Source organism: Aspergillus luchuensis, chromosome 8 (genome assembly GCF_016861625.1).
Source record: "Aspergillus luchuensis IFO 4308 DNA, chromosome 8, nearly complete sequence".
Taxonomy (NCBI): Eukaryota; Fungi; Ascomycota; class Eurotiomycetes; order Eurotiales; family Aspergillaceae; genus Aspergillus; species Aspergillus luchuensis.
This window is the reverse complement of record NC_054856.1, coordinates 99,683-114,023: the sequence shown is the minus strand read 5'-3', so window position 1 is coordinate 114,023 and position 14,341 is coordinate 99,683. Positions and strand designations below refer to the sequence as shown.

The following is a 14,341-nucleotide window of genomic DNA, read 5'->3' as shown; positions in this document are numbered from 1 at the left end:
ATGCTATATAGTCTGTTTGAGGATAGTCTCAAACCCAATTTATACCTCTCCTATATTAATTGAAAGCCGTGGATCTGATATAATTAGGCGCTTTCAATTAGGACTATACATCTGCCAACGGTCTCCGCTGCATAGCTGGAACTTGGTCGTCTAGTCTGTTGTTCTAAACCGCGGACTAAGGTGACTCTTCGAAGCATTATGGGGATCTCTTTAGCGATGCCTTTGTATTATTTTTTTCGAGGAGCAACAGGTTCAACAATATCTGAAGTCTCTTTGTACATCCTGCCTTGAAAGGTATCAGAGACTGGGGAATATGGTAAAAAGCAGATTTCCGAAAGATGATGGCCTTTTATAGAAAGCCATGACAGTGAAGATGATGACCGTTGATTGATGACAGATAGTCACCCAGAAGGTTTAATACTAAAGTAGGAATGATCACATTCACATAATGATACTACAAGTCCCATGGAAATCCGGAAGCTGCATTTACAATTCAATACGACCACCATAAACCATTTGACTGGCCATCTTCATTCATCTACATCTCTACACCTCCTCAATGCTACCACACTAAAACTATTGCATCACAACCTTAAACCCCTCAAAACCCGGCAACGCCCTTCTAATCTCCCCCTTGTACATCGGAATCCCACCTGTATAATTCAACTGCTCAAACGGCTTCCCCGGAAACGTTCCTCCCATATACGTCGACCGCGTCGTAGGCAGCAACGTCAGATTCGACAGCTCCTCAATCCGGTGCTTCCAGCTATGCATAGCCGATAAAGTCGGCTCTACTGATTTAATCCCCTTCCGCTCCATCGTCCGAATCGCATCAATGATCCATCTCCCTTGGAGCTCAATCGTGGTAGGTCCATTAGATAATGCCGTTGTTGCTTGCGGTCCATACGTAAAGAAGAGGTTTGGGTACCCGTGAATAGCGAGTCCGAGGTACGTATGTACTGTCGCGGCCCATTCATCTTTCAGATACGTGCCCTGTGTACTGCGCAGACCCAAATTGGTGAGTCTGCCAGTGGAGACATCAAACCCGGTCGCGACACAAATCACGTCGAACTCATACTCCGTACCATCGGCCATACGGATACCCTTTTCGGTGAACGAATCAATGGGGTTGTTGCGCACGTCAACAATATCCACATTCGGACGATTGAATTGGTCATAGTAGTCCAGTTCCAGGCTCGGTCGCTTGACACCCCACGGATGTGGTGGCTCTAACGGGGCCAGCAGGTCGCGTTTAACTGGGTCCTCGATACGCGCGCGCACTTTACGTGCCCAGAAGTCATAGATCACCCTGCTGGCTTTGGCATCGAAGAGATAGTCACCGTAGGAGCCGACCCAGTATCGGAACCCGCCTTTCTCCCAGAGGCCCTCGAGGAATGCTTCGCGTTCTTTCTCGTTCTCGTCGAAGACTCCTCGCTCGATGAAGTCGTAGGTGAAGCCGCCGAATGATGTTTCCCGTAGTCGGAATAACTCCGGGTACAGGGGCTTCAGGCGCTCTTGCTCTTCGACGGTGAGAGGTCGCTTGCGCATCGGGATGGCAAGGTTGGGTGTGCGCTGGAACACCTTGAGGGAGCTGGCGACGGGGCCCAGGGCCTGAGTCAGTTGGACGCCGGACGCGCCGGTGCCAATCACGGCGCATCGCTTGCCTTGGAAGTCAACTCCGTTCTCAGGCCAGGAGGCAGAGTGGTGGATGTCTCCACGGAAGGAGTCCATGCCTGGCCATTCAGGGACGTGTCGCTTGGCGGCAAAACCGGTCGCGACAATGAAGTATTTTGCGGATGCGTGACGACCATCGGCTGTGATGATATTCCATCGTCCAGTTTTGGGATTGAATTCTGCCGATACTACGACCGTATTGAAAGTGCAGTCCTTTTTGATGTTGAGAACGGTCTCCACGTGCTCGAAATACCGGCGTATCTCGTCGTAGGCGGGATAGTTGGTGGACCAGGTCCAATTAACCCATGTTTCTGGGATAGAAAATTGATACTCGGGGACTTCAGAGTCCACGCGAGCCCCGGGGTAGCGATTCCACTGCCATGTGCCTCCGAGATCTGGGGCAGCGTCGAAGATGACAGTCTTGAGTCCCAGCTTTCTCAATTCATGTAGACAGTAGATGCCGCTGAATCCGGCTCCTACAATGAGGACATCTAATGACAGGCTGTTGCCATTAGGGCTTTCGGGGCCTACAGCGGTTGGGTCCTGGTGGGCGTCAGAAGGCATTGTTGCGATGCATAATAGAGATATCTCCTCATGGTCTTGAAAAAAGAGGGGAAAAGGGATTTATAAATAGGGTCAGCAGGGCAACCATGAACCTCCGGGCTAGAACCCCGCAGCAGTCGGGGAGAAGAACCTCAACCATTCGTATTCATGCCGGCATGCTGACCCTGGCTAGTCGCTGCACTTTCTACTGGTGATAACCCCGCTCCGGGATGCGCGCGACGTTACACTTACGGCAGGGGGGTTCTTGTGGCGTTTATCAGGGCATCAAGAGGGCATTTGGATGACATCCCTTGGTTTACCAGTGCTCGTGGTACGCCGAGACAATGTGCTACAGATAAATGACCCGGAAACTCTGCTTGATCATTTGAGGCAAGCTTCGCCCGAGACAGAAGACACATAAGCGGCAGTTTTTAGGTCGCCCGAGCGGGCTGCTCACATTTATGCTAACATTCAATCATGATCATCGTGGTTATCTTAGATAGAAAACTCCCCCGTCAATGGCAAATCACGGCTCGACCGTCCCACGTACACTTGATACGTGCCCGACTGCAGCTGCCACTGCTGCGCTTCCACGTTCCAAGTGCTCAAGTCGCGCCGATTCAGCGAGAAGTTCACCTGGGCTGTCTCGCCCGCGGAGAGAAGCACCTTGTCGAACCCACGCAGCTGACGGACTGGCCCATTGGGTATCCCCACATACAGCTGGGCCACCTCCGCCCCGTCAACCGATCCACTGTTCTGCACCTCGGCCGTAACTGTGACCAACTCATCCCACAGGCGAGGGTTTCCTCCTTCTTGAATAGCGGCCGACGGTAGATACTCGGAGGTCGTCTCGTTGGTCTTTTCGATGCTCAGCCCCGAGTAATCAAAGGTGGTGTACGAAAGGCCAAACCCGAACTCGAATTGCGGGGTGATGTTATCCTTGTCAAATGCTCGGTAGTCGATATAAACTCCCTCGGAGAAGTCTGACTGGGGGAATAGGCCATACGGCGTCTGTGGTTCCGATGGATGCAGCAAGGAGCCATAATCCGAGGCTTGCTTGGCGATGGTGTATGGAAGCTTGCCCGAGGGGTTGGCCCGCCCGTAGAGAATGTCTACCAAGGCATGGCCGGTGTCCTGACCTGGCAGGTGTGCCAGGACGACGGCAGTGACATTCTCATGATCAATCCAGTTATACACCAAGCGAATACCAGCATTGTGGACGACGACAATGGTGTTGTTGCACTTGCTTGCTACATTCGTGACCAGGGTGTCGCTGTAGTCGTCCGTCAATGCGGGGCGGTCATATCCTTCCGTGGCATAGCTGTTGATGAAGACAAGGCATGCCTCAGAGGTGGGATCCACCTCTGGATCTTGAGCACTGACGTCCCACAGCACGGATGTGCCGTCCTCGTAGGCCTGCTGTTGAATGGCATTGAGTGGCGCAATGACATATGCCGGTGAGTTCGATCCTGAGCCACCACCCACCCAAAGAGTGTAATTTTGGAAGAGAGCATTATCACCCAAAACAGTAGAAGCAAGGTCGAAAGAATCAATGACCTTGGCATCATAGCCAAAGACAGACACTAGCTTGGGGGTTTGAAGAGGGAGAGCATTTTTGGTATTCTTCACCAAGACGTGCCCCTCAATTGCGCTCTCCAAAAGCGTGCTCTTCTCGTCGGGACTCGTTCCAACAACAGCCTGGTGCTCCGACTGGGCGGTTGCTGGCATACCAACGCCGGGAGTGGGAAAGTCCGTATCCTGGTTCAACTGATACCACGTTGCGATAATCCTGATTCGATTAGCTTAGCCGTACTGGAAAAGTAAGCTGCGAAGCTCACCTAGTCGCCATATCGTCCAGTCTTGATGCCTCCATCGTGCCATTGGAAATAGCGGTGGTGAGGTTGGACCCCCAGAGCGTCGTTTCAGGCATTACCATGTCCAAACCAGCATTGGCTGAGGCAATTCCACCATGCTGGGCTCCCCAGTCGGTAATCACGTAACCTAGGATATTCAGAGACCGTTGTGTAGAGGCCGTGTTGGAGAGTCTCACCTTGGAAACCCAACTCTGTCTTCAGTAGTCCGTTAAGTGTCTTGCTGTTCTGGCAAGCGTAAGAGTTGTTGATCCGCTCATATGAGCACATAATGGCAACACTTCCCGCCAGGACGGCATCCTGAAAAGGCCACAAGTAGAGCTCGTGGATGGTCTTGTCATCGATATTAGACGAGACGGCAGCCACGTCAACACCATTAACCGTTCCCGGGTTTCGGTTTGTCTCTTGCTCGTTGCCGATGTAATGCTATTGAACCATAAGCCATACTGTGGGCGCTCAATTAATGACTAGTTCTCACCTTCGTTGAGACACCAACACCAGAGGACTGTACCCCCTGCACTGTTTCGTATACAAGTGCTCCGGTGAGGTAGGGGTCATTCGAAAACCCTTCCCAGTTGCGGCCGCCCTCTGCCACCCGACCAAGAGGGCCAACAACAGGACCGAGAAGAAGGTTCACTCCTTTTCGGTGAAACTCTTGCCCCATGTACTTGGCCCGGTCTCGGGCAAGGGTTCGATTCCAACTGTATCAGTATGTTAGCTTTAGAAACAGTAGAGACGTTCGTTGACATAAAGGTTACCTGGCACCGACGTGAATACCGCTAGACCAACCGTTGACATAGTCTGTTCCCCTCTGCGAAAAATTAGACATATCCTGTCATGCATGAAGGCCATACGTACCAGGCCATTGCTTGCATCGCTGACACAGAGACCGGGAAAGTTGAGGCGCGGGATCTCAGCAATAAAGCCTGAGCAGCCAGTCTTGGAGCTTACTCCTGCCGTGAGGTTGACCTTTTCGTCGCCCGTCAATTGAGCGACGAAGGCCTTAGCCTTCTCATAGGCGGAAGCCCACGACCCAGTACCCGTTCCCTCGGCTTTGGCCAGGCGTTAGTGAAGGCTGTGCCTGGAAAGGGGAAACACGACGTACGAGACGGATAGACTGCGGGAGACTGTCCATAGAAGTAAGTGTCGCTAGTGATGTTCTGTGACGGAGCAGCGCTGGAGAGCGCGAGACTCCCAAGCAAGCTGAGAAGTGCACTGATGCTGTGCATTTTGGCGATGCTGTCTTGACTGCTGCCAGGTCATGTTGCACGCTGGCCACATGGTGGTATTTAAATGCCACTTTCCCCTCACATTTGCATGGGTGACATTGAATGTACCAGTGTGAATGTGTAGTTGCGGTGCCCGTACTTGCGGGATTTCCAGACTAGCGGATAAACATCGGGAAACGGATACAAATGGTGTGTGATTAGACCATGTCATGCGAGGCGCAAATGGGAAAAGGAGGAGTATAGAGGCCTTTTCGGGGTAACATTAGGCGAGCCGTCGCTTCTCCTCCACTTCCGGCAGCGTAGAGGGATAGAAATGCCGCTGTCGGAGTCCCACAATGTCTAGCAAGTCTCCACCTGCAGTGGAGGAAATCCGGGGAAATGCAGGATATGAGTCGTCATATAAGGTAAGAACATGCCTCGGCTAGGGTACTGTGCAGAGCTGCGCGTGGATGAGGCGAATCAAGATTTCTCTTTCTCCATACAACATCCGGCTTGGCTTAGGCACTTAGGCTATTATACTTTCCGGTCGTCTGACCGCAGGAATATGGCATGGCGTCATCCATGAGGCCTGGTAGGTCCGAGTGTGCTTGGTCTCCTGTTGTTCCTACGAAGAGCCAATCAGCTGCTGGGCATCACAATTTAGGTTCAACGCTTATTATATGCGATCGGGCCCCGGAAGATAGTCGACGAGCCCTACTCATCGGGTCGCTGGACTAAAAATGACGGTTCATGCCGCACCGAAGCATTGAAAGTGCTCCCACTCTATCATCGGCCCAGGAACTCGGCACTTGTGTAGAAAAAAAACGTAGAGATGAGTGGAGGATGAAGCACCCCGAGACGAGGGCGTGACATCGGATGGTGTGTGATGGAATCAAGTCCGTTTGAGGCATCACCCGCCTAGACCGGGTTGGAAGGTGACCGAGCGGGGTAGTCAAGAAGAGTCACACATCATCAGTGCGGATGTAGAGGGTTTAAAAGAAAAACAATGTTGTGTGCCCATTAAGGGGTAGATGATGATATTTCAGAAAACCAGTGCGTCAGATGAACAACCGCAGCACCGTTTCCCAATGAGCTCTCTATGAAGGCTTGTATCATGATTATGTGATTGCAGGAAGAAGCGAGGAGGTCTATCCATGCTGGATACTAGTATTCATGATTGTGATTGTATAACCCATACTCGTTTTATAAAAGTGCGAATCAGGGACAGAAGAAATAAGCAGTTAAACCGCCTGAGAAAAGGTTCCAGGACCTATTACAAATAGAACGAGGTAGGTAAAGTTAAGCTAAGCTACTGTCCATCATCCGATGACTCATTTAGAGGAACACGACACCATATTTTCCCGGGTCCAGCTGCATACAACGGAGCCAGGAAACATCCACATCTTGGTATAGCGATGATATTCCTTCCGGTCCGGTGTACTCAACGAATCCTCTTTTTGTTATTATGATGGCATTCGTTGTAAATTCGATGACAGGTTCTGTGATGTGCGGTGTCCGTATTACAGATCGAGAAAACTGCGTTTGCAGATCTATAGGGATTGTAACGCGGTGAGGTGGATGATTCTGCCGGTGGTAGAAGTAATTGAGTTGGCACAACTCGGCTGCATAGCTCACTAACGCTTGCCCGGGGAAGTACCGTGTTTGAACATGTCACCTCTTCTGAAGTCTCTCGATTCGGATGGAAGATACCCATACCGGACGCCCGGTGTTGGTCTTGCTGGCTGATAACAGTAGGTTCGGGCAATTCTGTGCGAAATCTCGTGGTAGAAATAGAGTGTGTTGTAAACGATAGGCGGTTTGAAACGGGTTCATAAGGATGATAGGAATGAGAGTGTGGGAAGCCCATCAATATGGTCGGTATCTTCAGGAGGGCGACGATTAGACATGCCAACGTTAACAGGGAACACTGGAACTGCTCCATGTCGGATGAGATGGCTCAGCCTGTCGGATTCACGGAGGGTCTTTTCAACAGTCTCAGGGTCGGTAACAAGGTGAGTTTCCACTTCGGATGGAGGTATTGTGAGAAGTTCGAAAAGAAGGCGAACTATCAATTTACCGTGCCCAGGCCAGTAAGGCGGCAACCGAAGGATGGTTCTACTGAAGCGGTGTTGACTGACATGGTGATGGTGATGGTGACGGTAAAGATGGTCGACGGGCTAAAATTGTGTTGTTAGGGGCGGAGATGGAGTAGTAGGAGGCAAAAGAAAGAAGGAGCAAGCAAAAGAAAAAAGCTGTACAGTGAATGCGACGTCATAATGTGTATTCAATTACATAGACGCGGTAATTCTTTGAAGAACCCTATACTACTACTATTAGTACCTTACTTTCTGTTACGCCTCTCTATCCGTCAACCCCTTGGTTACGATAGCGATACTGCCGCTCCACTACGCCTGAGGTATAGGGAGGAGATGAGGCAGCGGGAAAGAGTGTCACTTCAGGCTGTTCCATCGCGTGCGAGTCCCGAAAGGGAATAGTGTGGCGGTCATGGCAGACATTCTTGTTCTTGTCCTTCCTCGTCCACTTTCTTCTTTCTTTCTTTCTTTCTTTCTTTCTTTCTTTCAGGTTCCATCCTCTCTTGCTTAGAAATGCTACCAAGTATTCCGCACCATGGCTGATACCCCCATGTCTTCTCTCATTACCATGTGGGACAACCCCGACACCCCTCCTGCCGTCATCGAAATCCGGGGCATCCCCGGACCCACCAGCGCTGCCCAATCTACTACTAATGGAGAAGATTGACGGTGCCCTGCAGTGACCTGGGTGGTAAACATATTATTGCGGGGATGCGGGGGACGGCATGAAGGGATGTTACTCATGCCTCCATAAGCAGTGGGTCTCCATGTGTTTTGTCCTCCCCTCCTTGTCCCTCTCCACAATTTGCAGGGATAGGAAAACCTGGTCGGATGCACGCGGTGATATCACCCCTTCTTAGTGCTTCTCTCACTTCTTAATGATGCCATTGTGCTCTTATGATCAAAAGGTGGGGATAGGACTACAATGGACAATATCCGCTTTTTTTAAAGGGGTGCCTTGTTCGCTGGGACGACTCGCTCTCGCAAACATTGGCCCCGACCACCATCCAGCGAAGTAACCCCACTCACACCCGCGCTTCCTTCTCCGCATGACTGCCATAGCCATGCCACACCTCGCCGGAAATGCGGCTTTGCAGGTTCCGCTCCTCATCAATGAGTTCGTCACCGAATCCCGCGGCAACTTGCTCTAACGACTTGTTCGATGTCTCTGGAACCAAGAAGAATGAAAATACGGCGGCAGCCACACAGAAAATTCCAAAGAAGAGATACGTCCCCCATCCGAGCTTAAGGAGCATCTCCGGCACGACAACCCCTATAATGAAGTTGGCCAACCAAATCATCCCCGTAGCGGCACCAACCCCCTTGGCACGTTTGGGGCTAGGAAACACCTCCGCAGGAAGGACCCATGCCAATGGACCGTACGAGATGCTGTAGGAGAGCACATATAGGTCTGTCACCCGTGTCAGTGGTCACTGCGCAGAAGCCTTCGAGGCCGAGAGCTTACAAATCAGGGCCACACAGAACCACCCAACTGCCTGATGTGAAGCCCAGTCGCTACTGAATCGGTTCATTAACCCCGCCATTACGAGATGCGGGATTGCCATGGCTATTCCACCGTAGATGGCCAGTTTACGCCGCCCCACCCGATCCAGATACAGCATAATCGGAACGCCTCCGACGAATTGACAGATATTGACCATTCCTGAGAGAATCAGTGAATTATTGTCGCTCTGTCCCAGGGCTTCGAAGAATGTGGGCGCATAATACACAAAAGCGTTGATTCCCGAAAACTATAACGGTCAGGAATTGAAGGCATGGGGAAGTATAATCGCAATCAGTGGGCCACATACCTGCTGAAAGAACGGAATGGCCAAGGCAACAAGAGTCCTCCTGAGGTATCTTTGTCGAAAGAGATCGACCCACTGTTTAAAGCCGACAAGGAGCGGGTGACGAGCGTGGTCAGGATAGTCCCTTTCGAGGAGCGCCTGCTGGAATCGGACCTCCGACAAAATTCCCTTCCATTCCAATTGCACCTTCTCCTCTTGCGGAGAACATCTGCGCAATTTGGCCAAACAGCCGAGAGAGTACTGATCCCGACCTCTCATTGCCAGCCAACGGGGCGAGAAGGGAAATAGATGAATGCCTATGCCCACATTGAAGGCCGGAAACATCTGGAGGAGAAATGGGAGCCGGAACGCCCAATCATTGGGAATGGATCTATACCACATCAGCCTTTCGCTGGAATAGACGTTCGACACTTGTTGTACAAATGTACCTTGTTCCATAAGTGATCCAGTACGATACAATTGCTCCGATGACGATGCTGATTGCCTCCAGAACCAAGAATGATCCACGCCATGCAGGCGGGGAGATCTCGGATATATACAATGGGGCACCCATTGCCAAGGTGCCGACGCCAATCCCCCCAATAAATCGACCAGCCACGATTGTAGCATAATTTTGCGCGGCTGTTTGAATGGTGGCTCCTATTACGAAAAAAAAGGTGGCTACGGTCAATCCCCATTTTCGAGATATCCGATCGGCGACGGCAGGAAAGAACAGGCAACCGATGAAAGCCCCCAATTCCAGCATCCCAGTCATAAGTCCCACATTGAAACCGTAGTGTGCATGATCGGGGGACGTTTCGGGGAATTGCTGTCGGAATTGGGACATGACGAGAATAATCGATATGACCCCCTGGTCTAGAACATGTTAATTGGGACGTAGTGTAGGCGGACGAAGGACCTACCGTAGCCAAATGAAAAACCACCGAATGATGCCAAGAACGCAGCACCGAATGCGTAGGGGTTGTGGATGAGGTCCCTGAGCTTTCCGGCGTCATACTTCACCTCCGAGGATAGAAGAGCAAGCGCATTGATGTCGGCATGTTCATCATGGACTGCCGAACTCTTGTTGAGTTCTTCGGGGTGTTCCTTCTTGGTCATTGGAAGATTTGTGCTATTGGGAGAGCTCCTACTGTTAAGAATAGGATACATGCGTGCTGCACGGCAGAAGGATACCTTCTGAGCTTTCAAGTAAGTAACCGGTCCAGATAGAATTGTGGGTATACTTAATCCTCGTGAGCCGCCTCGATGCCGGCAATGATGGAGACGCCGCCCCGCACCTGGGGTGTCAATCCGGACGAGCATCATTCATTGGAGCTCGGTGGAGGTTTGCGGGGAGCAACCAATAGGTTGTCTTGTATTCATTGGCAATGCTTCACAATTGACGGACTGGATGCGGCGGACCATCTGGCCTTGTTCGCTGTTCGCCGAACGCAGCAATACTTCCCCATGAGGTAATGCTGCCAAACATCGGATCGGCCAATTAACAGCGTGGTTTGCAACTGTGGTGGAACCCGACTTGGCGTCACTCACAAGTCAGGCATGGAGTCATGATGGATGCCATCATCTCTTCCCAACGAGCCTGCCATTTTTGCCGGGCAGATTGGGTCACCAGCTTGCGTGGTTTGTATTGGGCGTTACCCCAGATTGCCTTTGACGAGTTAATTGGGTCCGAGCTCATAGTTAGTCGTCGGCACTCACATCTCTCAGTTGCCTGGTTTCAACAACTGTATATTCCCCAATTTTGCCATTTATTATCTCGTATAGTGTAGTTTGCTTCGATAAGGTAATTGCGCATTTGCTCGCGTCCCGGCAAATGAGAGGTCGGACATTGTTCATAAGGCTCACTATGGAATGACTAACATCTCTCTGAAAACAAGAACCCAGCGAAACATCGAGAAGAGCAGCCTTACCGAATTTGGTGCCCGGGCTGAGAAGTAAACCCTGTCCTTGTCGTTCCCTACACTGCTAGGTATCCAATCCGTGGTGGCTAGGAAGACTGGTCGCCCTGGCACTTGCCCTTGGGTAGCCCAGTCGTCTATCGCATGCTGAAAACCGGTATATCTTGCTGATCTCGAAAGCGGATCGTATTGTACTCAAAGCTGAGATATTTTTCTGTACCTCTTTCTTTCATCCGTTGTGCCAGTCGGGTTGAGGTAGGCTGTCAGTCAGTACCAGCAACTCTAGCAAGGCTGAGAACTTTGAACTTGTACACTATAGTACTAAGAATATCTGTTATATTCTCGGGAGGTAGCAGATCAATGTCAGTGATGTTTCTGTTACGGTTTGCATTTGACGATGATGCAGTAGTATTATAGTAGTTGGTCTGCATTCAATAGCATTGACTGGCAGCATTACCCAATATATATTTTTGTGAGGGGGGTCCCTTACAGTCCAGAATTCATGAGATGCATATTGAAAGCTCATGCTTTGTGACTTGTGACACAATAGTCAAGAAAAGAGGACATCTCATCTTGTCGAGGATGTCCAGGGACTTTACAGCTGATCGGTATTTAGTATGAAATGATACTACGACGACTAAGCCACCCCGTCCCGGCTGCTCGGAGGTATTTTCATTCCGCTGAATCATCACCCATCTCTGACTATTCTTAGTATCCGGTTTGTTTTGCCTTGTCTCATCTTCATGCTCTGATTCATCTGAGACATAGTATAAGACCTGCCCCTCCCCGGAGTGGGGGTTCTCCGCTGAGTCAACATGATCGGCTTTCTTGAAAGTGCGCAGCCCGCAACTCGGCAATGCTTCGCCTACCTATAAAGTTAGCCAGGGCGCCTCAACAGACGTGTTTGCTAATGATATGGAAGAACACACTTTCTGAAGCATAGCATCAATTTGTCTATTAGTGCGATTGTGATATTTACCTTTCTATACAGAGTGTTGGCGATTTAGAACTCCCTCCATGTCTCTTCCGAAGACTCTCCACTTTCCCGACAGGCCGCAGTTCTCGGCTTTTATGAAGCCATGTCGGGTTGAGGGCGAGGTGAACAATCTAGAGGTCTATGGAGATATTCCAAATGACATCGACGGCACATTTTTTCGGGTAATGCCCGATCCCCAGATGCCACCCTTCATCGAAAATGATCCGGTTTGTATTTACTTCCCCATTGGTATGCTGTAGCGGATGTGCTAAAAAGAACTAGTGGTTCAATGGCGATGGCAATGTTAGCGCCTTTCGGATTAAGAATGGCATCGTATCGTGGCAACAAAAGTTCGTACGTACCGAGAAATTCGTGCGCGAAAGAGAAGCAGGGAAAGCCCTTCTTGGTATGCCGGTTCTCAATCGAAGTCTACTAGGCTTTGCTAACTGGTACAGGAAAATATCGGAATAAGTTCACAGATGCCGTCCGGTTCAAGATCCGTAGCACAGCAAATACCAACATTGTCTTCTTCAATGGGCAGTTGTTGGCCCTGAAGGAAGACTCCCCGCCATATGCGATGGATCCCTCGACTTTGGAGACAAAAGGTCTGTACGACTTCGAAGGACAACTTCCAAGTGTCACTTTCACGGCACATCCCAAGTTTGATCCGAAGACCGGCGAAATGGTCTGTTTTGGCTACGAGGCAAAGGGTGATGGCACACCAGATGTTTGTTACTACCAGGTCAGGCCAGATGGGTCTTTCTCCGACATTTGCTGGTTTGTGGCGCCTGTTTGTGCCATGATACATGACTTTGCGGTGACCGAGAACTGGGTGAGTGTCAAGTCAATTAGAACTTGAATGAAAGACTAACACCATTAGGTACTCTTCCCGCTTATTCCCCAACTATGCGACATCGATCGCCTCAAGGCTGGCGGGGAACACTGGCAATGGAGTCCCGAGACCCCTTTGTATATTGGCGTCATCCCTCGACGGGGACCAAAGTCTGGAGACGTTAAGGTGGTTACCATTCCATGCAACTCTTCATACAGCGCACTGACTTGTAACAGTGGCTCCGATGGGACAACTCCTTTCCTGGACATACACTCAACGCGTACGAAGACCACAATGGACACGTTATATTCGACCTCGGTATCAGCAAACAGAACGTATTTTTCTGGTGGCCAGACAGCCAGGGGTCAGCACCAGAGCCCAGCACAATCACGTCGCAGTTAATGCGATTCACAATCGACCCGAACACAACTAGTGAAATACTGTCTGACCCCGAGATCCTACATACCGGCAATAGTGAATTCTACAGAATAGACGATCGCTTCGCCACACGAAAGCATCAACACTGTTTCTTCGATCTCATGGATCCCTCCCTGGGCACTGACTTTGAAACAATAGGGCCTCGTCTCGGGGGCGGGTACCCTCTATATAATGCTCTAGCTCACGTGGACTTACAGACTGGGATCTCAGAGGTTTACTTCCCTGGTCAGACACATCTGGTGCAAGAGCCGGTTTTCATTCCAAAGGCAGGATCTTCTATCGAAGGAGACGGATACCTCATGGCTCTGGTCAATAACTACGAGTCGATGACAAGCGAGCTGCATTTGTTGGATTTGACGGATATTAGCAAGGCCAGAGCGGTTATTCCTCTGCCGGTTCGGCTTCGGCCCGGCCTGCATGGAAATTGGGTCGATAGTAGTGATATGCAGTCTGTATAAGTTATGCATTATTGTGATTCGCATGGGAGATGAGAGGATGGAGAACGTTATTTACTTCTACGTCGCCAAATTATACTGCGGTCCGACGCAACTGCTACGTTCATACTGTGCGGAATGAATATATCCCGATTAAGTCACTGATGGGCTTAATTCAACGGAGCTGAGACCCCGCCTAATATATAAGGCGAAATGATAGAAGCACGGACGGGCAACAATCCGAGTACTACTGCAGTCACATATATACAAATTCCTCGCAGCCAGCTGATTCACTCCGCAATACCCCTCCGCCAGATCTTCATCGGCAACTCGCCAGGATTAAATTAAATGCCCCATGGCGATATATGTTCCACCCCGAAGAAGGTAGCGCAAAGTCATACCGATGCACCACAGACGCCAACACGACCGTCTGGTCTAGAAAGGATGTATTGCGTCCAACGCACCCACGAGAACCAGCGGAAAAAGGAATGAAGTATGGCTTCATGCGTTTGTGACTCCCCGAGTCGAGCCATCTTTTTGGCCAATATGCCTCTGGATCAGGAAAG

At 50.5% G+C, this 14,341-nt stretch overlaps 8 protein-coding genes across 8 annotated transcripts; 4 read left to right on the top strand and 4 right to left on the bottom strand.

Annotated features, from left to right (window-relative positions):
• Nucleotides 1-576: 576 nt before the first annotated feature.
• Nucleotides 577-2,238, bottom strand: AKAW2_80036S (flavin-containing monooxygenase; the record flags this gene model as incomplete). Its single annotated transcript, XM_041681013.1, has 1 exon — nt 577-2,238. One exon carries the CDS (start codon nt 2,236-2,238, stop codon nt 577-579), a length of 1,662 nt encoding a protein of 553 aa, XP_041547997.1.
• Nucleotides 2,239-2,712: 474 nt separating this feature from the next.
• AKAW2_80034S (beta-glucosidase) lies at nt 2,713-4,752 on the bottom strand (the record flags this gene model as incomplete). Its single annotated transcript, XM_041681010.1, has 4 exons — nt 2,713-4,006; nt 4,056-4,218; nt 4,268-4,514; nt 4,567-4,752. 4 exons carry the CDS (start codon nt 4,750-4,752, stop codon nt 2,713-2,715), a joined length of 1,890 nt encoding a protein of 629 aa, XP_041547996.1.
• Nucleotides 4,753-7,167: 2,415 nt separating this feature from the next.
• AKAW2_80035A (uncharacterized protein) lies at nt 7,168-7,418 on the top strand (the record flags this gene model as incomplete). The annotated part of the gene is made up of 2 exons (XM_041681009.1): nt 7,168-7,308; nt 7,383-7,418. 2 exons carry the CDS (start codon nt 7,168-7,170, stop codon nt 7,416-7,418), a joined length of 177 nt encoding a protein of 58 aa, XP_041547995.1.
• Nucleotides 7,419-8,414: 996 nt separating this feature from the next.
• AKAW2_80033S (uncharacterized protein) lies at nt 8,415-9,011 on the bottom strand (the record flags this gene model as incomplete). The annotated part of the gene is made up of 2 exons (XM_041681008.1): nt 8,415-8,800; nt 8,855-9,011. The coding sequence occupies 2 exons, from the start codon at nt 9,009-9,011 to the stop codon at nt 8,415-8,417; spliced, it is 543 nt and encodes a 180-aa protein (XP_041547994.1).
• A 153-nt stretch (nt 9,012-9,164) lies between these two features.
• On the top strand, nt 9,165-9,485 carry AKAW2_80032A (uncharacterized protein; the record flags this gene model as incomplete). The annotated part of the gene is made up of 1 exon (XM_041681007.1): nt 9,165-9,485. One exon carries the CDS (start codon nt 9,165-9,167, stop codon nt 9,483-9,485), a length of 321 nt encoding a protein of 106 aa, XP_041547993.1.
• A 47-nt stretch (nt 9,486-9,532) lies between these two features.
• AKAW2_80031A (uncharacterized protein) lies at nt 9,533-9,808 on the top strand (the record flags this gene model as incomplete). Its single annotated transcript, XM_041681006.1, has 2 exons — nt 9,533-9,621; nt 9,688-9,808. 2 exons carry the CDS (start codon nt 9,533-9,535, stop codon nt 9,806-9,808), a joined length of 210 nt encoding a protein of 69 aa, XP_041547992.1.
• Nucleotides 9,809-10,052: 244 nt separating this feature from the next.
• Nucleotides 10,053-10,295, bottom strand: AKAW2_80030S (uncharacterized protein; the record flags this gene model as incomplete). The annotated part of the gene is made up of 1 exon (XM_041681005.1): nt 10,053-10,295. One exon carries the CDS (start codon nt 10,293-10,295, stop codon nt 10,053-10,055), a length of 243 nt encoding a protein of 80 aa, XP_041547991.1.
• A 1,817-nt stretch (nt 10,296-12,112) lies between these two features.
• AKAW2_80029A (carotenoid oxygenase family protein) lies at nt 12,113-13,799 on the top strand (the record flags this gene model as incomplete). Its single annotated transcript, XM_041681004.1, has 5 exons — nt 12,113-12,298; nt 12,354-12,477; nt 12,527-12,903; nt 12,952-13,089; nt 13,140-13,799. 5 exons carry the CDS (start codon nt 12,113-12,115, stop codon nt 13,797-13,799), a joined length of 1,485 nt encoding a protein of 494 aa, XP_041547990.1.
• Between the last annotated feature and the right edge of the window lie 542 nt (nt 13,800-14,341).